This window comes from Perca fluviatilis, chromosome 4, assembly GCF_010015445.1.
Source record: "Perca fluviatilis chromosome 4, GENO_Pfluv_1.0, whole genome shotgun sequence".
NCBI lineage: Eukaryota > Metazoa > Chordata > Actinopteri > Perciformes > Percidae > Perca > Perca fluviatilis.
In genome coordinates, this window is record NC_053115.1 from 16,270,410 (window position 1) to 16,295,481 (window position 25,072).

General features: G+C 41.0%; 1 protein-coding gene and 1 non-coding gene across 3 annotated transcripts; both read right to left on the reverse strand.

Annotated features, from left to right (window-relative positions):
- Positions 1-1,421: 1,421 nt before the first annotated feature.
- trnaf-gaa lies at positions 1,422-1,494 on the reverse strand. The gene has a single exon. It is a non-coding gene; the product is annotated as a tRNA-Phe (tRNA).
- A 3,238-nt stretch (positions 1,495-4,732) lies between these two features.
- LOC120557239 (G-protein coupled receptor 22) lies at positions 4,733-22,139 on the reverse strand. Of its 2 annotated transcripts, none has more exons than XM_039797371.1 (2): positions 21,974-22,139; positions 4,733-8,609 (listed from the first exon to the last, which is right to left on the reverse strand). In XM_039797371.1, exon 2 carries the CDS (start codon positions 8,486-8,488, stop codon positions 6,800-6,802), a length of 1,689 nt encoding a protein of 562 aa, XP_039653305.1. In that variant the 5' UTR covers positions 8,489-8,609; positions 21,974-22,139; the 3' UTR covers positions 4,733-6,799. The 2 variants fall into 2 exon arrangements, with proteins under 2 accessions (XP_039653305.1, XP_039653306.1); XM_039797372.1 differs by lacking the exon at positions 21,974-22,139 and adding an exon at positions 13,620-14,240.
- Between the last annotated feature and the right edge of the window lie 2,933 nt (positions 22,140-25,072).

The following is a 25,072-nucleotide window of genomic DNA, read 5'->3' on the forward strand; positions in this document are numbered from 1 at the left end:
CTCACAACAACTACAGAGAAACAGACCATTATGATGTCATAAGGAGCAGATTCCAGATCGGCCCATCCGAGCTTTCATTTTCTCAAAGGCAGAGCAGGATACCCAGGGCTCGGTTTACACCTATCGCCATTTCTAGCCACTGGGGGGTCATAGGCAGGCTGGGGGAACACACATTAATGTTAAAAGAAACTCATAAAGTGAAATTTTCATGCCATGGGAACCCTTGTGTTGATTTCGGGTCACATTGACCTGCTTAAAATTTTTGTTTTATACCAGGAAATATGGGACGTAGAAATAAGCGCTGAAAATGTGTAGTAGAAAAATTTAACAATTTAAAACATTGGATAAAGCAAAAACAAACTGTGAAAAAAAGGCGTCAAAAACATCAAAAAATGTGTTTTTTTCAAGGTTGACAGACAACACAAGGGTTTTAATGAAGCCCTCCAGTTTTATGATTTATTGAACAACACCGCCTCCTGGTGTAAATTAGTGTGAACTGTTTTTGTCCTCTTGTGAACTGTTTTCTTTTACTATAGCTGTTGTAGGGACATCTGTTGTAATGTTGGTGCCGTTATATTGTTTGTGTTGTACTTGTCTTTTGTTCTTTTAACCTTTTATCTTTTTTAAAGCACTTTGTAACCTAGGTTTTGAAAGGTGCTATATAAATAAAACTATATTTACTTAGCCTCCTTACATCCCCTGATACAATCGGCACATCTATGTTCTGGAAATGGCTAACTGTATTTGTCAGGCCAACATTTACATTTACCCTAACACTCAATTACGTTTCAGATGGAAATGCTGTAGGCCTCCTTATTTTAACATAACTTTTTTTTTTTTTAAGTTATATAACTCCCGCTGACCGTCCTGTCCAGTGGCTCTTTTAATCTGCCTGTTTCCCTTTTAAATTGCTTTTAGATAACCAAACCTGTTTTTTTAAGCAGTGTTTTAAGTGGCTTTCCACATTAGTGGTCCCCTTGTGCCTGTGGCCCTCGTAGTGCCCATCCTAGACACTACGTTTTAACCCAAATCTAACCCTGGCCTACCTGAGTATTTTCTGCGTTGTACTTCTACTCAACCACGTTTCAGATGGAAATGCTGTAAGCCTACTTTTCATTCCACTATGTATGTAATAGTTTTGTTTGCTTTGTCTTCACAGATTAAAATCTTGCATGCAAAACCTGTACTATGTGATGCAATTATAAAAATCATATCACCTAATTATACATAATAACATACACCTTTGTTAAACTTATCTTTAAATATTTTGTTTATGCAACACCATAACAAGTATGCATGTTTACTTTACACCCAGCGGATCAGTGGTTAGGGTGAATGTATTCCTATCAGTTGTGTATTAGCAATGGTATTTGAAAATGGCGTAACGTGTCGTTATTAAAAACGAAAACATCCGCATCTGCTGCCGAAACCCGGGATCGAACCAGGGACCTTTAGATCTTCAGTCTAACGCTCTCCCAACTGAGCTATTTCGGCGCACTTAAATGCCAACGCTCGATAAATTCATATATAAATACTTTAAAGATAGCTGTAGGCCGAACTTTCCGTAACGTTGAATGTATGTTTTCTCCCAAGAGCTAACGCCAACCTAGCTAGCCGGACCTAGCTAGCTAACGTTAGCTACACAACTCTGTGTAACGATCCTCTTGAACTGAGTGTGGACACCGTTCTCTTAATACATCCATGGTGGAAACCGACAAATGTTTCTTTTCCAACCGGACCCTGGCTTTCGAAGAAAAAGCATTACGACAAATATGAAAAACATATCTGCAACGAAGCAGCAAAGCTAGTGGAGAATACCAGTGGAGAAATACAAACTCCTGTCTTGACATTTAGCTAGCCGTGTTCAGCTAGAGTAAACATAGCTAAGTTTGGACACAAGATGGCGCCATTTGGTCACCATATAACGCTGGTTGTGTTAAAATGGCTTACACACTACCTACTAACACTTACTACTATTACACTACTAACACTTAATACTACTACACTACTAACACTTGCCATACTGGTTGACAATGGCATATTTGTCACTGCGTGGACCTCTGAAAGTAACTAGTGCAGGTCACCGCTTGCTTGGCTGTATTGCTTTCTCTTTAACCATTTACCCCAAAATAACTTACAGAAAGACCCCAAAGCACCCATAGAGGAAAACACTACTACATTTAGCCTACCTGACAGAGAAATGTAAAGTGGTTAATTACATTGCAGAATTAGATTTTACTTTATATCACAATTCAAATATGATGCATAATTATTCATTAAACTATCCAGCATTATTAGAGTTGAAAGCTCCTTAAACAGGTATTTAGTCAATATAATTACATTGTGCTGATTATGCCTCTCTTCACTTTAAATAATTTGAATGGCGGACTTGTACTTTGCATCATATAGGCCTTGTCTACCAAAGGGCCTCGTGAATTTGTAGTTTTTTTGCGTGCTGCAGAGACCAAGAGCTTGGGCGTGCATCTACCATGTGTTTGTGTAATGTTATGTGCTTAGCTCTGGAGTTGCCAGTTGTTGGTCTTATACATCCATGGGAGTAGCACACCTGTTGTTTGATACTGTTCCACCCTTTTTGCAGGAACCACTGACTGTAAAAGTAATGGATGTAGGCTATATCTTATAATGTAACGTTAAACATGGATTTAAATAGCAAAGGTATTTTGACGGCGGTAACGTTAGAGTATGGCAACTTAAAACACAAGTTTTAATGGCAGAGTTAGATGTTCTTGACCTGTAGGATATCCGAATGTGCTCGTTGAGGGAAGTGAAGAAGAGTTTGCTAGGTTAGGCTATATCCAGCGGTCAGAAACCCACATTGTGAAATATCAAGGTATTAATTTCCATATAGGCATAGTTATCGCTGGTAGTAAGATGGAAGATATGCTAGAGCCATGAAGCCCTGTTTTTAGGTCGATTAGTGCGGTCGATTCACGACGGCATATTAGGGTCAGGGGTTAGGCCTAAAGTGGGCCAGAACGATCCTGAACGGCGTTCTGGCGCATTCAATTAAGAATGAAATTAATCAAACCTAACTGGCAGTTTCATACATCAGTATTTTCCGTTTGTTAAAATAACGCCAATTATCCATTCCAGTGTTTCTATTCATTATCAGCAGCGCACCACCGTGAGTCCATGACGAGGCAAGTGCCCGTGGTGAGTTCTCATGTTTGTAAAAACTACGTCTGTCATTCCTGAGCTCAGGCTCAGTAGGCTACTGGTTGAATGTTTTAACATGAATCACAAAAGAGGGGGGAGACTATTAATACTTAATTGTTGGCTATTCAGTGTGTTTTTTGGACGACACCTAAACGTGAAGACATTTTCACAGTACGTAGGGCAGGAGCCAAATTGCAAGACTCTTCTGGGCCAACACTGGTAGAAAACAGTAGAGGTTATCTACTCTTATAATCCTGCACTATGTTTTTCTCTTGTTTCTAATGGGGCTCTGCAGTGATGCAGTGCTGTCCCTTTATTAGTCATATAGCTATGATGTCCCAATGCCAGCTTATATGCCTCCCTTCTCTTCTCTCCATCCCCCCCCTAATCTCCCCTCAATACTCTCTCTCTCTCTCTCTCTCTCTCTCTCTCTCTCTCTCTCTCTCTCTCTCATTTTTGTTCCTCTGTCATCCCCCAAGGTGACTTTCCTTCCTTCACAGACACTGCAGCTGTTCCTCGCTTTGTTCTGGAAGGCCTGAGTGGGGATAAGAGATGACAGAGATGCAGGCCGGCGGAATAAAGAGAAGGAGAACCAAGGGAGGAAATGAGGGTGTGAAAGAGGAGGGGACTGATGATGAGATTATCTAGCAGAATGTAGGAATCTAAGGTGTTGTTGACTCACTGCATAAATCAGTTAAGGCATCAGACACACACACACACACGCATGCACACAGATTTTTTTCTGGTGAAATAAAAAAGGAAGTGTTGACATCAAGAGATTAAACTGCCTTGACAGATGCTTACCTGACTAACAAGTTTCATCTTCATTAGGACTTGCGATTAGCGCAGTTGACACATCACAGCAAGGGTTCACTACAGTCAGCCTTAAATACTGCATGTATCTGGGACAGAGTTTCTAAATTTAGGGATCAGAGAGACGGGGAATGGAATCAGGAGCTGTAGAAAGGGAAGGGCAGCTGGAAAAAGGAGTGAGAGATTTGGAAGAGGGATGGTGGTCTTCCAAACTTACACTGAGCAGGATGAATTTAGGCAGTTCCTGTTAAGACGGTAGAAATAAATCTGCGATGGAAGCCCATTGTCAAACTGTCAATTTATGTAAAAGGGTTCTTACTTATAATAGAAGCATAACAAAATGGTCATATTTAATTCTTTCATTTACAGATTGGATTCATGTGAATTCTTAAATAGTCAAATGATCAGAGACGTCATATACAAAAAGGGGATTTTGTTAGTCTGTAATTATTACATGTTGGGAAAAAAAAACATTTCTTCAAAATCTACATCATTTCTTCCTCTGTATTACTTTTGTTCTCTTTTTCATCTCCATTCTGTTAAGTGTCTAAAAGCTCATGAAAAAAAAGAAGACACCCATTTACAAATGTTTCTTTCTTTCTAGTATTTTAGCAGAGACAATGCATCCACGCAGACATATTATAAAATACAATTTCCAATGTAATTCAATTTCCTGACAAGTAAAATAGACAACAAACAATACATTGAACATAAATCTTGTATGAACTGACACTGAGATGGATCAATTCTTAGATAGATCATCTTTTTAATACAGATTCTGCTCTGTTCTATACAATAACACATAATATAAATCTTGTACAATACTATGTATTTCTCTATACACATGGTCATAAATGTACAGTACAGTGTACACACATACAGTATTAACACAAATACACTCATATGTATCTTCTCTTTACAGTTACTTTCCAACTCACTCAGAGTTTATCACAATGGCTGATTTTCTGTCCGGCAGATGATTGTGATCAAAAGAAACTAACTGACTAAAACCCCAAACAGACACTTCAATATTTACATCCCTGAAAAATTTACATGAATACACAAGTAATTGTCTTCTGTCTGGCTCACATATAGTGTAAAAGGGGTGAGGATGAAGGAGATAGCCCAAATCCCAAAGACGCTCTCCAAGAGCCCATATAAAGTTTAAAGTGTACTCTATCTACTTACTGACATAAATGTTTACCTACTGTAACACCCATAATACAACAGCTGATTGAGGGCTGGTTTATTGTTTTATATCCAGCATGTTGGGAAATGAGACATGAAGCCCTGAGGAGAAAGAGCGACGCAGATATAGTCTAACATGTCCAGGACTCAGTCCAGAAGCTGACAGAGGCCTTTCTGCCTCCGCAGTCATTCAAAGTGCCGTCCAAAAGCAGTGACACTGCCCTCCAGAGCAACAAACAACTAACACGAGCAGATGTCCCATGTCAGAAGTTTTTTTGCCACATGTTGGGATTTCTCCGGTAGAATATGCTAGTTTACCTGCAGTGACTATAGACAGTTTTACTTAAGTTTTCACAAAATGTTGCCCTTTGACTTCCACTTTAAAACCGAAGTGATACAATTTCAGTAGTATTACAGTGGCCTGTGTAGTTATAATTGCTCCAAGTACTCTGCTTTTATATTATGCCCAGTGGACAGTTATTTAGAAGATTAAATCCCCTTTCTTCTCTGTTTCCCCAGTAATGTAAACCATAAATAGAAAACCAACAATTCTTTGTTCACATTCTCTTTGTTGACATAGGGGTCATTGCTTTTCTCATAATTTATTGCACATAATCACATACACGCTTGTCGTTTATTCATTTGCGCAACCGCACACACAAACACACATGCATACATGCACACATGCAAACATACAAACACAATCACACATCCTCGCATACGTCATCATGACTGTTACTCTTAAGGTTTATTTAAAATAAAAAAAATAAAGTCATGCCTTTTAGCTTTAACTTGAAAATTATATTAGAATCTGTTTTTTTGCAGTTTCCTGATAGTTTCATATGAGCCTGTAAACTTTAAATCTGAATGCTTGTATTTATTTGCCATTACAGTAATTTGCTATACCATATACAGTATGTGCAAACACTTTTACTCTGATACATTGTCTGTAAACATACAGCAGGACATTCAGCACCACGAGAATACATTAATAACTCAATTAAGGCATGAACAAATGAGAGAAAGAAAGAGAAATTATTAATTAATATTTTTACTCACTGAGAATATCTGTGCAGGTAGATATTGGTGTGCTTTCACAGATAACGACTAAATATAGATCAGTGTGCATTTTAAGTTGTGTGTGTGTGTGTGTGTGTGTGTGTGTGTGTGTGTGTGTGTGTGTGTGTGGTGTGCATATGTACATGCACATGCAAGTTGAAACTGCACACAGGAGCAGTAATGTATGGACTTTCTGTTGTCTAACCCTTATCGTACAATTGGGGTGCACAGTATTTCCAGTATCCATGGGATGTTGTCATAATGATTGGTCAGTGTTGTCATGGAGACTAAGCGGCCACCTTGTCAGTCAGAAAGTGGACTAACGACAGCCTGTGTAAGGAGAGCAGAAAGCAGGCTCTAATTAGAGCTCAGGACTCACCTGCCTCCACATTTGCATCGAACCAGTGGTCATGGGATTTGTCCTGACCTTTTTAGACTTACTGGTATTGTCACACCTGTGCACGAATATACACATGATCCACCTCTAGCAAGTTGGTAAGATACATACAATTCTTCAAATTCACACCCATACACACACACATGCAAACACACCAGACCAGCCTCATTCCCTCACTGCCTCTGTGAGGCATCGATCAGTGCCATCACTGGCCTCCACCCGTGGCTTGCGACTCTTCCTCTGGCCTCCTCCTTCCACCCAGGAGTTATGAATAACTGTCCCCCCGCTGGGAGCCGGGTCCACCTGCAGAAGGGTAACTACCCTTTTTTTGACACGTGTTTTGAGGGCACGCCGCAGCTTCTGCCTGGTGAAAGCGTAGAGCAGAGGATGAAAAATAGTGGTTCCATAAGCCATCGCCAAGAAGCAGAGGCGTAGCCTCACCAGGCTGTCGCTGGGACCCATACACAGGATCAGAATATTGACTGCAGACAGAGGGGCCCAGCAGCCCAGGAAGGTGGATATGATGAGTAGGGACATTTTTAGGACCCGACGTTGACGTTCTCGACGGTCCCTGTGCCTGCGCACTGCCCGCCTCAAGGCAATGATGGCAGAAACCGAGGCCTGTACACCCATGGTGGAGGCAGGCAGTGGTGAGGTGGCGTGGGTCTGGGTTGAGGCTGAAGCTGGGGTTGGAGAAGCAGGGGTGGCTGGTGTGGTGGCTATGGGGGTGGTGGCAGCAGTGCTGACAGTAGTGACTGTTGCTCCACTGTCAGACATCACCTGGGACATGGAGGGGAGCGGTGGGGGCGATGTTGGTGTAGGGGTGGGGGAGGGGATGAGAGGAGGATGGTTGAGGTTCTGGTTCTGGTTGGAGGACACTACCTCTGTGGGCAGGCTCAGGTCCTTCTTCCTCTTCCTCCTGCAGCGTATCCTGCAAGTGGAGTCCTTTGCACGTTTACCCCTCATCATGTGGGAGCCTATGCGAATGTTGAGGGCCTGCAGGATCCTGGAGTAGGTGAACAACATGACGGCCACAGCGATGAAGAAGCATGGCACTTGGAGTAACAAGTGGTAATACATAGCCAGGCCTGTGTAATACCCCTGCCCCCCAACGCACAACAGTGTCCTGTTCTGCCATACTGGAGTCAGGTGGTGTGAAGGCGAGGAAGGATGAGTTGAGGGTAAAGAGGAAGGAGAGATGGAGGAAAAAATAGGGGTCCGTCCAGTGGTGAGCTCAGAGACATTGTTCTGCACTTCAGGCTCCTCATCCTCACTGTCCTCAACCCTTGAAGAGAAGAAATCCCCCTCAAGGAAGGGCAGGAAGAAGACAGCCAAAGACACGGCCCACACTGCGGCCAGGAGCAGTGCTGCACGCCTGGGGGTCAGTAGACGACTGGCCGGACGCACTGAGATGTCGTATCTGTCCAAACTGATCACCAGAACATTGACCGCTGTGGCCACACTGGTGAATGTGACACAGGCTTCATGAAAGCAGCACAGCGTGGCCAGGCTGCCAACTCCACTTTCATTAGCTGGTAGCAGGATCACAGCCACAGTCAGTGGCAGACACAGCAGACAGACCAGTATGTCCAGCACATGGAGGTTGACTGTGACCAGGTTGCTGACTGAATCCACCAGGTTGGACTGAGCACAGTAGAGCACAAGTACGGTCAGGTTGCTGCTGAAGCCCAAAACCAGCTCCAGCATCAGCACAGTGGTCAAAGACACCTGGAAGCCCAGGGGGTAGGGTGTGCTCCAGCCTTCCTCCACGCCCACCTCGCCCCCTACATCCAGCAGGTCTACCCCCTGACCATCGCTGGTCTCCAGGAGGTCACGATAGCCTTCGGTCTCCATTGACGCCACAGCACTCCCTTACACATAGCAACAGCGGCTGCCACGCCAGACCATGCTCTGTCTTTCTTCTGGCTCAAACGAGACAGTGATGAAGGATGATGGCCAGATCTGTTCCGTGATTCTGTGAAAACAAAATAGAAAAGAGACATAGATAGGAGAAGAGGAGTAGAAAGACAGAGGACAGAGAGAGATCAAGCAGTTATCAGTCAGCTTGTCTCATATTTACTCAAAAATAAGAGAAGCTATGAGTTGACACGAGGTAAAAGTGATCTTGTCAGGTGATTAGAGTCATGGGGTGCAGTTCAACCTGCTGCTGATGACCCATTATATTTTCATAGACAATGGTAACAGTTCAGACAGGAATTGGAGCAGGAAGTCTCTTGGGGGAAATTTGCAAGTATGAGTGCTTTAAGCAGGGACTCAGCGGAAGATCCCCGAACAGTCTACACATTTTAACAAACCAATGGGGATTTATTTTCTGACGGTGCTTACAATTCATATACTGTGCTAGATTCTGTTACAAAGATGTAAGCATGCTTCTCATGAGTGGGTGGATGTTTGATTCATTATTATGCAACATACATTATATGGGTCAGAAACAAAGCTTGCAGAATAAGGTATGTGGAAACATATATAAACAAACTACACCTGTACTGTTAAGATGGCTGTGACTACATGTTGTCTATAGTAAGATATACCCGGACCTGTTCCTCCATCGACAACCCACCTTGTGAAGATTAATTAATGCCTGTACAAATCCAATAAATGCTAACTAAAAAAAACAACCTTTTGTTAATTCTTGTTTTTTTCCAAAAGCAGTTAGCCTCTACCTCTAAGAGAAGAGGTGGCAGGGACATTTGTGGGCTGGTAAAGAGACCGTGCAGTGCACATCAACATAGCAGTCCCCCATACTGAGGGTGGCAGCAGTTAATAGCAGGGAATAACGGGGAGACATAATAAAGACGAATGGATCAATGATCCACAGACAGTGGCACATAAACAATGCTATCAGAGAAAGACCAGCTCCCCTGGCATCTTCTCTCCACACCCCCTCGGTCTCATCTGGTCTCCTACATCCCTCACATCTCTTCCTACACTGTTCGCATTTCGTTTACTGGCTGAGACAGACTACTTTGCATGTAGATCATGTTATTCATGGCTGACTGGATGCTCTCCTGTGCTTGGGAAGGAATCATATAAAGTGTTGGTTGATTAGATATAAGATACCTGGTTGATATACCGTAAGAAAGAAATATTCCCCGCGTCTCTGAACGATGAGCTATGGTGTATCCTGACTGGCATCGTTGGCCTCCTTTGCTGTCAACCTTTCCTCTGCCACACCTTTTGTTCTCACCCTCTCGTTTGCCCTTTTCCCTTTGTTTTATTTCACAGTTCCTACCATTTGTCATGTGAAAAGGACCTGCAGGCAGAACAGGACTCTGTGTGGAACAATCTTAATCCACAAATGGGTTTCATGGGGTTTGCGGTGTTGCTGGAACATTGATTTAAAGCATCATCGATCTGCCAATTTAACAAGCCTGGGGCAAGAGAACACAGAACCACACTCCCTAACTGCACCTCTCACGGCGACCTGAGGTCTCATTTTGAGCACTGCACGAAATAGTTGTGAGCAAATTTGTTTTATTCTCTCATTCCCAATTCATTCCTAACCCTAACCATTCCACCTGCAGTTAAATCATTGTTTTATTAATTTACCTGAACACAGGTCACAGTATTTGTATGAATAAAGGTTGTGTGTTTTAAATGTTGGATGTAACTTTAGTGTTTGCAGCATTTCCCCTATCCCAAAACAGTCCAAAAAGAAGTATTGCACTGACAATGGAAATTTGGCCTATAAATGGAAATTATAGCATAATCACAGACATTGCCCTACGAGTTAAAAAATATACTAGGTATTTAGATGAACCCTCTGTTTGAGACTGTTCACACTGAGTGTCTACCGCTTAATATTCAGTGTGCTGTGACCTTATAATGTCATCTACATCAATTGTGTTTACAGTCTTTGTTCAATATGGTGGGCACCAAGGCAATAAGGAGCAAACAAATGAACACTTTATATTTGACAGTCAATCACTTACACCAATCAAAGAGGCAACATACATGTCAATACAGCATTAACCAAGCAGTGTATTCTATCTCTTGCAAATGCATTTGTGGCATGTGTTTGTAACAGTAAATAAATGTCAGGAGAAGAACTCAATTGTATGCTACCATAGAAGTTAAACCTAATAAATAATTTTGTAAATGTAAGCGTACCAGGACTGACAAAGAATGGGATGATACAACACAAAAAAATCAACTTTTATCTGAATTTTAATATATTCACAGATAATGTGATGTTTTCACAAACAGAGGAAATTGTTCTTTTTGACAAGAGCAAAATGGTATTCTGCAGTCACTGATTTGATCAGTCTCATCAAACATCAGCCCATCATCTGTTTCTCTCAACAGTCCTGCCAATAAATACAAGGGGATGATTATGTACAGGTGAAATGAGCAGGCTGAATGGCTTTCAACAAGAGTCATTTATGTTACTCTATGACTAAGATAAACATTAAACCATTATCAGTCCTGTGATGCATGGGTTGTGTGATAACGGATATTCAGTAGTGTGGGGTTAACTGTTAAGAGCCACAAACAAAAGAGTAGAAAAAGAAGTCTGTGTAAGCATGCGGTTTGGGGGAAAGACAAAATGTCATAAGCCCTGAATATGAACAGCTGTGACTCTAACTCGCGGGCAGGAACAGTCACACTATTCTAGAATTCATAGGGAGAGGGGGAAGAAGAAAATTAAGATGTGTAGGCAGGGTGGTGAACTTTCTAATGATTCCTAGTGTTGGTGTCTTTCAGTGGGAATTGTAAATACTCAGGTTCATTTAGCCTCAAATGACATCAGTCTTATACAATTTATGGTCCTGGTAACTGAAAAACAAGCTGCAGTGAACTCATTGCAGTTTGCTGTAATAATAATGATTTGGTTCTAAAAAAGTGCATCCATCCAATGATGTTTCGAAAGCTAAATAATTTGTCTTGTTGGTTTAGTGCGGATTGTAATGAGAATTGTCATCTACAGATTTTCCTTTGGCTTTGCAGAATATGTAATCAAATTTGGTGTCTTAATTACTGTGTGATTATGTGCTTTGCTCCAAAACAACAACAAAAAACTGACAGTGTCCTAGACTGCACACCTTCCTGGAGCCTGCTGTCAGAGTTATTATAGGTGTTGGGTAGTAGGCTAGACGACAGGTTGTCAAGCCTCTTTCCACAATATCAGAGGGTAAATGCTCAAGCAGATTCTGTTGTCAAGAGTGAAAAGTTCAGTTTCTCTTCTCAGTTTCTTATTTTCACCAATATATATATATATATATATATATATATATATATATATATTGTGTGTGTGTGTGTGTGTGTGTGTGTGTGTGTGTGTGTGTGTGTGTGTGAAAATAACACACAACATAACTACATTGAGAAAAAATGTCAGAAGAAGAGGATGGACAACGTCCAACAGTGTGTATACTATAGGTCATGACCAAGAATGAAATATAGCTGATACACCCTGGACTGCAAAGATAACTGCAGCAAAACATGGATGCCAAGATTAATTCAACACACAACTCTTTGTCCATCATGTTTAGCCAGACATGTTTTTTTTTATTATTATTATATTACAGCTCCTGTTTTCCTAAAAAAAAAAATCTAATTCATGTCCAGTCCTATTTTATTAACACATATGCACACAATTGCACATTCCACTCACTATTCTAACAAACAACATGGACTCGTAAATATACTATAATGTCACTTGTGTAATCCTACCTCAATGGGTAGAGGCACACTTCACGTAATTCACACAAGATTCACTTCAGATGACAACTGCACTTCCAGGCCAGAGCACCTCTTTGATAAGCAACACACACACACACACACACACACACACACACACACACACACACACACACACACACACACACACACACACACACACACACACGTTTCCTGTGACGTCTGAAATGAGGCAGAAAAGGTTTATGAAATCTGTCCCTACACATCTGTACACTCGCCTATTTTCGGTGGCCGCTACACGTGAGAATTCAGTTTGCTAATTATTTAAGTAAGCACCATTCGTGCCCTCTATCAAACTTTATTGGGTCAGTTTGCATATTTCTGAGGCTGTAACAACTTTCCACAGAAGACATCTCTGTCTGTTATAAATTATTTGTGTGGTGATTGTGTTAGTATAGCGGTTAGGTAGTGTAGGTATAGCTAGTTCGTTGTTTTAAGACTCTCTGACCATTTTATCTCTGATTAAAAATCAATTTAAGTTAGAGTTTGCGAACTTGTCTGTTAGTGATAGAGGACAAACAATTACAGGTTCAAAGGGCTTGAAACTGGTTTAATATCCTGTGTCGCTGTCACCAATGCTATTCACCTGTAACCCAGTCAAGAAAAGGGTTAACAGAAACGTAGTTTTGGCCAATCGGCGGTGGTTGTGCCAGACTCCCGCCTTTGGCTGAGTCTCTATCTAATATGTCAGAGGGAGAGCAGGAGTGTGGTTTAACGTTGGTAGTCCCCAGAGAAGAAGTTGGTAATTTCATGGCTCAGATTAGAACCCAAATTGAAATGTAAGAAACTAAAATTGCTGAATGTTAGAACATTGTGTCAAATTGGTCGTTATTACTGTGACTTATAAAGTGTCAGGTTTAGTTCCATCATAGTGTAAATAGTGTCAAAAAACATTAGCTGACGTTGTTGTTCAGTAGCTAGCTCAGAGATTATCTAACTAGCTAATGAAATTACAGATTTAGCATGGGGGTTTACACTTTTGCAAGGCACTGTATCCGTGTCACATTCTCATTAGGGGCTGAGCCCCCCTAAAGGTCTGATCCTAGAATCGCCCCTGGCTGTAGGTAAGACAAAATAAGTATAATAGCTTGAAAAGGAAGCTGGACCGCTTAAGGATGACAGATAAGCAGCTCAGAATTCCATAAGCTGATGTTTAAGGCCATCTAATGTTATCTGAAAAGTCTTGTTTAGTAGAGCACACTGGATTGCTTTGAGTTAGTCTAGTTATTCTGCCCTGTTGGCAGGAGTTCTTATTTTTACCATTTACCATGCTGCTGTGGGTCATATTCAGCAGTTGGAAATGATCCAGCTCTTCCGTGAGGCTCTGCACTTGCATCCACATCAGGGACGGTGATCATGCTGTTTACATCAGGACAACAATCAAAGTAGATGTGTGTCACTTTTTTCTCTCCAAATGAGATTGGAAAAATGCAGTGGTAGTAAGCAGTGCCTGGCTGTTCAGATAAGAAAAAAGATGTTTACAAGAGGGTATTGTATCTGACTACAGATCCACAAAGCTGTAATTGTATAGCTGCATTATATTGTGGTTTGTTTAGGTTACTATCTTTAGAAAAAATTTTGTTTTTTCTTTGATGGATTTTTCCTTTAAAACAGGAAAATGTCAGTACAAAACGGTGAAACGAGAAAGGAGCATTTGCTCCTTGACATTTAGGGAAAAAAGGGAAATTTAGAGGAGAGAGACAGGAAAGGTGAATGGAGAAAAAGAGGGAAACAAGAGAAAGCAAACAGGATGATGGCGCATGCAGCCCGCTGACTCATGGCTGTCTTAGGTATTCCTAATGTCCGCAGTGAGACAATCGATCAAAGGCTTCATTTTCCCACTCGATGCATCCAGCAGCGCTAACAGCGAGCAACCATCAGCTGGGCAGCAGCATCCCTGGCAGGCTCCCAGCAAACCAGCCTGGATGGGCAAACAACACAACCTGCTCAGTTAGAGCAACAACGTCCCACCCTATCTGATATGTTTCTGATCAGGACAGTTTTAGGAACTTCAGGTGAAATGCAGTTTGAATGTACAACAAACAAAATACTGTATATTACAGGCGTGAGTGTAACTCCAGAACTGTTCAAACTAACACTGTTGCTCCTTATGTGAGGCCAAGCAACACTTAATACAGTAAAATAAAAAAATGGGTTTTCATAACTCCTGCCAAGCTCGCTGAAGACACACAAGCACACCATGTATTCCACAATGTAACTGCCATCCGCCTACACAGCCACCCACCGCCAGCCCACGTCTCTGCACTCGCTCCCTGCTCGCATGCTCCCTGCAGATTCAGTGGAAGATGGACTGCCATCTGAGGTGAATGACATCCTGTGTACTTAAGAAACTGCTGAATCCCATCCGCACTTATGCCTGAGACAAGTTAGGGAGAAAGGGACGATCGTAACGGGAGGTAAGATGAAAACGGGAGGTAGGTGCAATGAGGTAGTGATGGATGGGAGGGAGGCTTAGGGGTGTGTAGATGGATGCTGATTTGTGTGCTCGCTTGAGGCGAATGTTTGTTCCCTGCTCACTACCTCTATCCATCTCTCTTTTGAAAAGTCCCAGTTGCGCTGCCTCACCTCCCCTCACCATCCATCTTACAACCAGCACATGGCTCTTTACTTTTACACTGTGCAATCTCTCTGTGTAATCCGAGCAGATCATCTGGACAGACTATTCTGTGATTTTGAATATTAAAATGCAAGTATACCGCTTACAGATTGCTGTCACCAAATCAGAGATATAGACTCAAATGTCCAGTCACTATCATCCCACAATACTGACTGCTGCTACCAGAACATCAATAAAAAAGCTATAGCAGGCAGGTTAATTATTGCAGCCTGTTCCATCTATAGGAACAGCTCTGTACAGAAAGAAGACCTTGGACTCTACAGCTCTGGTCCACAGGGTGTGAGTCATCATTATTACCTGACAGCGTGTCACTGGATTTCATTTGGCTCCACACATTCATTAAAGACACTCCTTGGTATCCTATATACCGTACGCTCCAAGCCTGTCATTTTGCTATTACAAGCTCCACCTCAATAAGCACTAATCAAGGCTACCGTGCAATCACAGTTCTTTAAAACAAGAAGAAATCAAAATCAAGTGTGAAAGCTGGCAAAATGAAGTAAAACTGAGTCAGAGCAAGGAGACTGTTAACGTAAATCAGCGCTTTGGAAGGCTGTTTGATGGCCCATCCAACAGAATAGCAATGATTAGTAATAATGATGGTAAGAAAATAAAAGGAAAAATTGGAGAGATATAACAATGTCCATCATGTTTCTATTATACCAGTAGTTACTCGTACATCCCTTATGTGTTCTGAAGTGATTGGATGTGATTAGCAATGTCTCTGATTGGCAATCTCTCCATTTCAACAGCTCTTGTCATTAGGAGTTAATGGATTGTCTGAATGCAGTCAAATAGCGAGTATGCTGATTTGTGTTGTAGTGTTGTGAATAAATCGTCAAGTCACAGTGGAAGGTCTGTGGTGGCTTTAATGCTGCTCTGGTGACAAGGCACCAAACCAACAGCTGATTATGCGATGAAAGGCCTGACTCTGATCTTCATTAGTAAGAAAAAGCTTTGACCCATGCTCACAAACAAGGGAGTTGACTCATAATGGTGGATGTTTAATTTTATTTTTCAATTAAAGGTGCACTCCCACCAATCTAACGTGAAGATCAGTTTACGTTATAAGGAGTATTACTCAGTGTGTAAAATCACTTTTATTATGTCTACTGTGGCTCTGGAGAAAGCTTTACAACATTTGAGAAAAAAAAGCCCTAATGATGTAATCAGAGTTGCCTCAAACTGGGCTTCTTTTTAAAAGATTATTTTTTGGGCTTTTCCACCATTCATTTTGACAGGACAGCTAGGTGTGAAAGGGGGAAGACATGCAGGAAACTGTTACAGGTCAGATTTGAACCATGGACCTCTGCATCAAGGCATAAACCTCTCAGTATATGTGCACCTGCTCTACCCACTGAGCCAACCCCAACGCCAGGCTGAAAGGGCTCGAGACTTTTAACAGGAAGCCTTCGCTACAACCTTGGGGCGTGGAGTTTGAAAGACATGGGAAGGTGAACCCAATAAAGGCTATTGAGTTGCAATATGGGAAGTGTAGGATCCAGGTAGGTGTATATGGAAAGATCATTTCCAGAATAACCACATACTAAACAAGTCTAAAAGCTGCAGAATGTAAAAAAGTCTAAATGAAAAGATATCAAAATTATTACAATTATATAAAATTATTATATTATTACATGCACTCAATTTATTGTCAAAGCCCTCAGTTTAAGATGCAACAGGGGCGGAGACAGATGTTGTAAACATTCGCGGCTGAGCCCAGACCTGGGGGGAGAGATTTTATTTCCATTAACAACAGCTATATGCACTTTTTTTCAAGATAATTGATAAAAATCTGTACAACATTTAGGAAAACATAATAGTTGCCAAGAAAAACAATCATTCTGTAGAGCCTACATCCTGTATTTTTTATCTAATTGTTCTCCAACCATCTCCATCGTTCTGAAACCACAACACAGCAAACATTGAGGATGACTCATTTTCACTCCTGACACCTAAAAAGAGGCAGAAATTGTCTGATGTTTCTATTTTAAAGTTAGGCTACATAACATAGGTATGGTAGGAATTTGGGGTAAGCTACTACTAATCTTGAAACCTATTTTTGTTACACTATGCTGGAGTAGAGTTCACAGAATAAAAGGTGATATTTCCTCAGTAATAGAACTTTTTCTCCATTAATTTGCTGGTCCAGTCAGAGAGACTGAGAGGAAATGACACAAAGTGGTTATTTTAAAACCCTAAAAGATTTGGAGAAAAATGCGCAGTTGCTTTGATTATTTTTTCTTCACCAGATGGAAAGATGAAAACATTTCATTCTTAAAAGGTGCCCTGTGGACTTTTCTTGCAACCAAATTAGTGAAATGCATTTTTTGTATGCTTGAGGCCTAACAAATGTGTAGAATTAATTTCCTTCCTCATAGAACATTTGCAAATTTAAAATCTGCGCTGTTAACATCCATGTTTACTTGCCAGCAGTCTTCTTCTTCCCTGCCTTTTTTGTTGCATTGCTATGTTTCTTGGCACATTACATCCACTTGCAGATCAGCAGAATAGTGTGAGGCCATTGGCAGGACTGTGTATTGTGTTGTACCCCTACATAGCCGTGTGCACAAAAGGAAACAAAACCAGGACCCCTCATAAAAACATTGCTCCATAGCGCTACTAGTGGTCAAAAACTCCAAAGCATGCATTTAACACAACACAGCTTTATACCTAAACAGAATTATAGGTTGATATCCAAACCAGACCGTTCTATTTATTGCTGCACAGTGGCAGTTTAATCATGTAACCGTCGTTCTATTTTAAGTAACGGCCTCAGTTTTTAAATACCTAGAAAACGGAAAACGGAACTTGTTAAGTTTAGGCAATAAAAAATACTTAAAACATCAGGGATTCAAATGTTTCACGTAAAACCACTAAAATTATGTAACCTCACAGACGTTATTGGGTCAGAAACTAAGGTCCGTAAAACTTGGTTAATTTCAAAATGACAGTTGACTTTTCGTTTCACATGGGACACAAACCCCTGTCTCCTGAGTGAAATCCTGTGCTTTTGATAATTACTACAGACACAAGAGTTCACCGTCTAACGAGAAACATAATTGTCGGTCGTTATGAGCTGCTTGCCCAATCGACCCATATGGTCGTTTTCTGGGTGAGGACGGGCTGCTTTAATAAGACAGTGAAACAGCGAATCAGGAATTTTGCATTCTTGTAGTGTTCACCTTCAGCTTGAATTCAATCAAACCATTCTTCAGCAGATCAGGGCCTGCAGAGACAGGAATCTCTCTATGTACCATTTTTTACAGGTATCTGAAACAGACTCATGCTCAGATTGGTCTTTAGAGAAGTGGAGAGCAGTTGAAGAGGTCAGAAAACTAGAAAAATGGATTTGAAGGAAATGGAATAAGAGCAAAGGAGTAAGTAAAACTGATGGGGTACTAGAAAAAAAGACGGAAGTTGTCTGCGACAGGTTAAAGTGATTAATTGATCACTCCAGAAGGCAATTAGAGCTCAATTCATGCCATTTATCTCCTGCAGACAGGACATCATTGGCCAATAGGGGAGAGCGTCACGGCAGGCATCTGTGCTCTCACACCATAATGACAGACAGAGGGAGTGAAGAGTCAGGGATTTTTTTCAATTCCCATTTAAAGAGGTTAAACCAGGAGGGCCGAAGTACATGAGACGCACACTCAATACTTACAGGTGGCAAATTAACCTAATTTACACATGCACCTAATGTCTGTCAGATTCCAACTTATGTATGAAAATATACATGTCATTATGTAAAACATACCAAAATATCCAATAAATATGCAAGAAAGCAGCTATATTCCTGTATCTACGGGTGGCAACACTGAGTCTATAAGTCTTTGTGTGGGGGTCTTCTCTTCCATGTTGCCTCCATCTCCCACCTCTTGATAGTCTATTTTCACTCCATTCTTATAACGATTTAATGTTCCATCTCTTCTCTCTATTTGCTCTTCATGCGTCTCATTTTTTTCCACCTACATCCTTCTGCCTTTCTCCTGTCTGGTGCTGAGATCTGCTCCCCCTCTATGCTTCCCTGCACTCACGCACTTCGAGGAACATTGCTGCTGTATTTAGTGTTATTAGGTTAGGGAATTAAGACATGAGCACGCTGACAAGAAGGATGAGCAACCTCAGCCGCCAGTATACAATTTGTGTAAGGCATCTTTATCGTGTTTTGACTTCAAATCGGTTGTACAGAGACTGGGTTTGACAACTTGTTTCTATGGCTTGGATCAACTAGGACGATTAAAAGAGGATGTGGCCAATCCAGTCAAAATATTGTTCTTAATACGAACATGCAAATATAGTCCTTAAATACAGTTGTCCTTTAATACTGCTGCTATGAAAGCCTTTTGCTGGAGGATTTTACAGCAGTAAATGGGATTGTTTGTTGTTACTGCAGTGACATTTTGCACAATCTCATTCAACATCTGCCATGCTTACAGTCTATAGAAAATAAAATAAAAATGAATCAACAGTTGAAGTGTCAGTAAAAAAAATAAACTTTTGGGACTATCTGTGTTACAACATAACTGTTCTTAGTTCTTCAAAATGTGTGGAAATCAGCAATGTAGCTGTGTTTATATAAACTAAAGATTCCTTAAGCCATTAAAGGATATTCAAAACAAATCCAACCGGGACAGAAGCTTTATTGGAGCCTTTAAATGACAATAGAGCAGCTCTTACATAAATCTTATGTGCTTTTCCCACACTGTTGTTGTCTCATAATAACCTCTGACCATCTCCTCTCCAGCGCTGTTATGTAAAAGGTAAAAAAAGACTCATCAGATCAGAGAATACAGTACTTCCATGTCATCACGGTGAAACAAAATATGACAGCTTCCCTCAACTACGCTGTGGCATCTAGCAGGAGAGTGACATGTGTGGTGAAATGTTTCCCAACCAGCAGCATCAAAGCTTCTCTATAAATACACGCACAAATGCAAACACACAATAAACCACATGCAATTCAAGCACACGGGCCGCCACCGTGAGAGTGAATGGAAATGGGAATATGTTAAAACAATCATCCCTCTGGGATTCTACATGGAAAAGAGAGGGAAACACACACACACACACACACACAGCAAGAAAACATCACAGAGAAGGTGCAGGGCTTTAACTTACTCTTTTTCATTTTTTTATCTTTTTAATCTTCTGCATGTTTGCAGTCTCATCAAAAAAAGTTCATTAATTACCTTGAGTTAAAAAGACTGATTGTTTGATAAGATTAAGAAGAGAATAAAATGGTCTTTTTTTGTGAAATATGGTACCTTACAATGCCATCTTCCTTTCAAGCTGCATTGTCAACATTTAATTTAGTTTTAATGTGACCAACTAGGCTACATCCTGCAGATTATAGTATTTCTTTATTTTGAGAAAGCCTCCATAACCTACCAGTTGTTCACAAATTAGCCTACACAACCACACTTAACACTTAATAACACTGCATCAGAATTTTTGGCCAAGTTGAAATAAATTTCAATACTTTGCCACATATTGTGGCATACTGGGTGTTACAAGACAATACGATAAATCAGAGAATTCAAAAGGTATGTGAACGTGGGAAAGCAATAATGTGAGAGCATGACATGTTGCAGGGGAACACAGTGATGTGGGAACATAAAAGTAATGTGAGCACACCAAAAAAATGAATATTAATAAGTAATGTTAAAATCTTTCATGACAAAAACCTTGTGCCAGTAGGCAAAACATTTGGCAGCGCTTGATCCCAAGAATTTGATTTGTAATTGGTAAGGGAAAGCACTATGAACTAATGCAAACAGACAGCAGTTTGACATTAAACTAAATGGAACTGGAACCTTAACTGGAGAATATGTTGCTTTAGTATTCAGCTGGGAGAAACCCATCACCACTCAACCACCATCTTCAAATCACACATGTTCCCATTTCACATCTCATCAACAAGAGAGCAGACGGCTCCATATTCAAACACATGGCAAGACAGGGCTGGATTACAAATAATTCAGTGGCCTAGAATTTGTAGATTTTAAAACCATACAGTAGGAATATTATTATATATATAATATTATATTATATTGGAGGAAACAATGTGTAAAAAGAGAGCTTTACCAACACTTTGCTACTGTGTGACCAATCATATTTCAGATTTTAAATTCACATAAAAGCAGAAGTAAAAGTAAGTAAGAAAGACATTCTTGTTTCGATTTTTGACTGTTTTGCCTCTTTCTAATGAAGGTGGACAAATGCAGAGGCTAAAACAAGCCTTTGAAATCATGCTATCGTGGGGCTATGCCAGTTCAAGATCAACAAATAATGTGCACTATGGAATCATGTTATCTTATTTAAGCATTAAATGTAGTTGGTGAACTGAGCCATTGCTATTAAAAACGATCAAACGGGTCACCTTCATGTCAAGCGTGGCGCATCTTTGTCACTGAAACAAATCAACAATCATATGGGTCCATAGAAAATGGGACACATGGAGCAACACAATTACTATAAGCCCACTTGAATCAAATCAAATCACTTCAGGTCTATTTTTCTAGCCAACATATTAGATGTTCTGTCCCTCTCTGTGACAAGTGTTGTCTGATTGTTGCAGCACATAACAAAAACAAGCCCAAATACCCAGAAGGATTTTGTTTTTGTCCCACAGGTAATCACTTCATGTCCGAAAATGCAAAGAAGCGACCGGAGGCAGTTTTCATACCCCTCCTAAGTGCTGCTCTGATAATGAGGTGATTTGTTATTGTCGCCTCCGGTCCGGAATCAAAACAGGTTTGGACTGTCTTTTCCCTCCACAAGACAGCCCACCATTTGTTTCATTTTTGCATAAGACTGTCCCTTTTGATCCCTTACAAATCCAACTGTCTCATTTTAAATTAATTCTCACATATTTTATTTGTGAAGACATCAAAATCATGATTTTAGTTATTATTAGGCCTAAAGATAAACATTTTAATCTTAATAGAAGAAGCGCTGTAGTCGAGTGTTAAACTTACCAGTTTGGTGAGTGGGAAATCCCTTTACATCGTACTGCAGGTGCCGGTGCGCTGCGCAATCGCCAACACTGGACCCCGATTCACTCCCGAACTCTCCAGGACAGCCGGCTGTCAGCCAAAAACGTGACCAGAATAATTTGCCTTCGTTTTGTCATAAATATTACAGCGGGGGCACCCTCCAAGGCTGCAGATGCAACGCGCAGCAGTGGCTCACAAATCAGGTAAAATCACAGTGTTTGGGCTTTTTATTTTTGTATTCCCTACTTAACACGACGCGCTACACCTGTCCACTTTCAAGCAGCGGACTTGTACAGCATCCCACTCACGGACCGGCCAAACGCATATATGCGCTAACTGCTCAATGGAGCGCATTTGCTCCATTCCAGCGACCAATACGGTGATCTGCAAGCGCAGGAGGGAGGGAGGGAGGGGGAGGAGAGGGTTTTTTGTTGTTGGAAGGGGGAGGAGACAGGGATGCGTGAGGAGGAGTGGGGGGCTGGGGTGTTTGGGTTTGTGTGTGTGTGTGCGTGCGTGTGTGTGTGTGTGTGTGTGTGTGTGTGTGTGTGTGTGTGTGTGTGTGTGTGTGTGTGTGTGTGTGTGTGTGTGTGTGTGAAGCCTTCTTCCACAAGGACGACCTGAGATTCCTCAAGGGTGAACGCTCCTCTGTAGTAAGTCTTACTTGCTTCTCCCTCCACAGCTCTCTCTCTCTCTCTCTCTCTCTCTCTCTCTCTCTCTCTCTCTCTCTCTCTCAAAACATATTACACACACTTCACCTCTCTCTCAAAGGAAAATGACTGGATTCCAACTTGACTCGATAATATTATCTTATAAGCCCTTATGAGAGAGCATGTGAAGGCTTCTGTCTATGCTTTGCTGCACACTTGGGGCTGTACAGTGAGTGTCTGCCCTCATAGCAGGCTCTACATTTCCATGTGGCAACTTCATTGCCATATTTCACCTGAGATTATCATCTCATTGTATAGATGCATCCTTCCATCTGCTGTGCTACCATCCCTCTGTGATCTCTCGGTCACTATGAGCTGTGTGCAGGGATCAACGTCACCGACTGTTACATTTGTGACCTTGGGCACACGATAAATATGAGGTCCCCGTCACTGCAACTCTCATGCTGATTCACAGACGGTTGTTTTAGCAAGCGGTGTAAATTACTGTGCTAGTGAATATGTGAGCTAAACGCAGAGGGAGAGTTAGATAAAAGGTGTGAACACCTGGTGTCTCTGAGGAGAGTCCCGGCAGCTGTTGTTAGCTGCTCACTGTTCAGAAATTCCCATAGTTGGATGTGTGCTAACATTTAAAAACCAAAAAAGAATCCTCCATTAGAACTTTTTAAATGTTTGTTTTTCCCAAATGCATGTAAAAAAAAACAACTCATTCACTTATTTTGAATTGGTAAATGGTTCCTAAAACCTGTTACACCTGCATCTGAAGTTTCATGTTTGACCCCTTTTATGCTAATAAACAGATGGTAGAATAAATGCTGTTTATATAACCTTGAACAAGAAACATAATGCCTCTAAAACTAAATAAAAACAACATAGGCCCTCATGCACCTCTACCCATCACCCACTCCATAGTTTTTTTTATTCCATCCTACTCTTTATTGTTGTTTTTTCTTGTTGGTATCAGTATCATCATCATCAATTTTATTTATAGTTATATGTCCTTCAGTTTTTATGTATAGAGTGTTTTTCATGTTTAATGCATAAGTTTCACAATTTGGGAAATACACTTTTTTGCTTTCTTGCAGTTAGTAAGATGAGAAGATAGATACCACTCTCATATCTGTCCAGTAAATCCACTACTACAGTCAGCCCCATTAGCTCAGCTTAGGATAGAGACTGGAAACAGTCTTTCCGACCAAGTAGTTACAGGAACGTAGTTATAGGAACAGTCCACTTCTAAACAGTTCTGCTAACTACTCTCCCCCAAAACCGGTTTTGCCATTTGCATTCACACTGGCCAAGTGGCTATAGGAACTGGTAGGAGGGGTAAGGGAGTGATGCAAGCATGGCAGCGGTCTTTAAAGTGTCGTCACTTGACTTTAGCGCCACATACAACAACAAACCAGCATGGAGGAGGCCATTGGAATGTTCCTGTTGTGCCTTGCCAGGATCCTCATAACGGAGTTCAAACAGCGGCGTTTAAAGACTAGGTTGGAGTACTTAACAGAGAAACACAGAAGACGAAGGCTCCAGCGTAATATGATCCTAATTAATATGATGGAAGAAGATAGAAGAGCAGAGCGCAACAGGCAAACGAAACAACGGGTAAATTTAACTAGCATTAACAATTAGATTAGTTTAGATTAGATTCAACTGAATTGTCATTGTGCAGAGTACAAGTACAAAGATAGCGAAATGCAGTTAGGTTAGCTGGTTAAATGCGTGATGTTTGTCTTATGAGTTAGCATACGTAGGCGAATTGCACCAGACAGTGAAGAATATGTACTGTTTGTGTTTCAGACGTTGCTAGGTCACTAAGGGTTCCTACGTGGAAAAGGGAAAAGGGAAATGACCCTGCCCTGAAGTAGGAACTGAAAGAGTTACAGGAACTGCGGTCAGAGGAACTTAATAATCCCCAAATTGGTCCAGTCGGAACACGAGAAAAAAGGGTTCTAGGAACGTTATTTTCTAGGAACTGCAAAAATCCCTCAGGTCGGAAAGGGATTTATGTCTGAAGGTCCCTACCAGCACCTCTAAAGCTCACTAATTATTTATACCTAGTTTTTTTTTAATCCATATGAAAACTGTAAAAACAACAAATCGCCATTTTACAGGGGGTTATGTGCCAGACTATTTCTTGGCTGGGAGCAGTAACTTCCTGAAGTATCCCGATAGAGATAATTAGTGAACTTTAGAAGCGATAGGCAAATGTTCTTAACTTTGGACAGGCTAGCTGTTATATATATATATGTACACACCATACAGACATGAGAGGGGTATCTATCTTGTCATCTAACTCTCAGCATGAAAGTGAGTACACATATTTCGAAAATGTCGAACTATTCCATTAAATACAGAATATCGTAACTATAATTTAACTATGAATTGTATCATCCAGGCCCATGTTTGGTTCAGA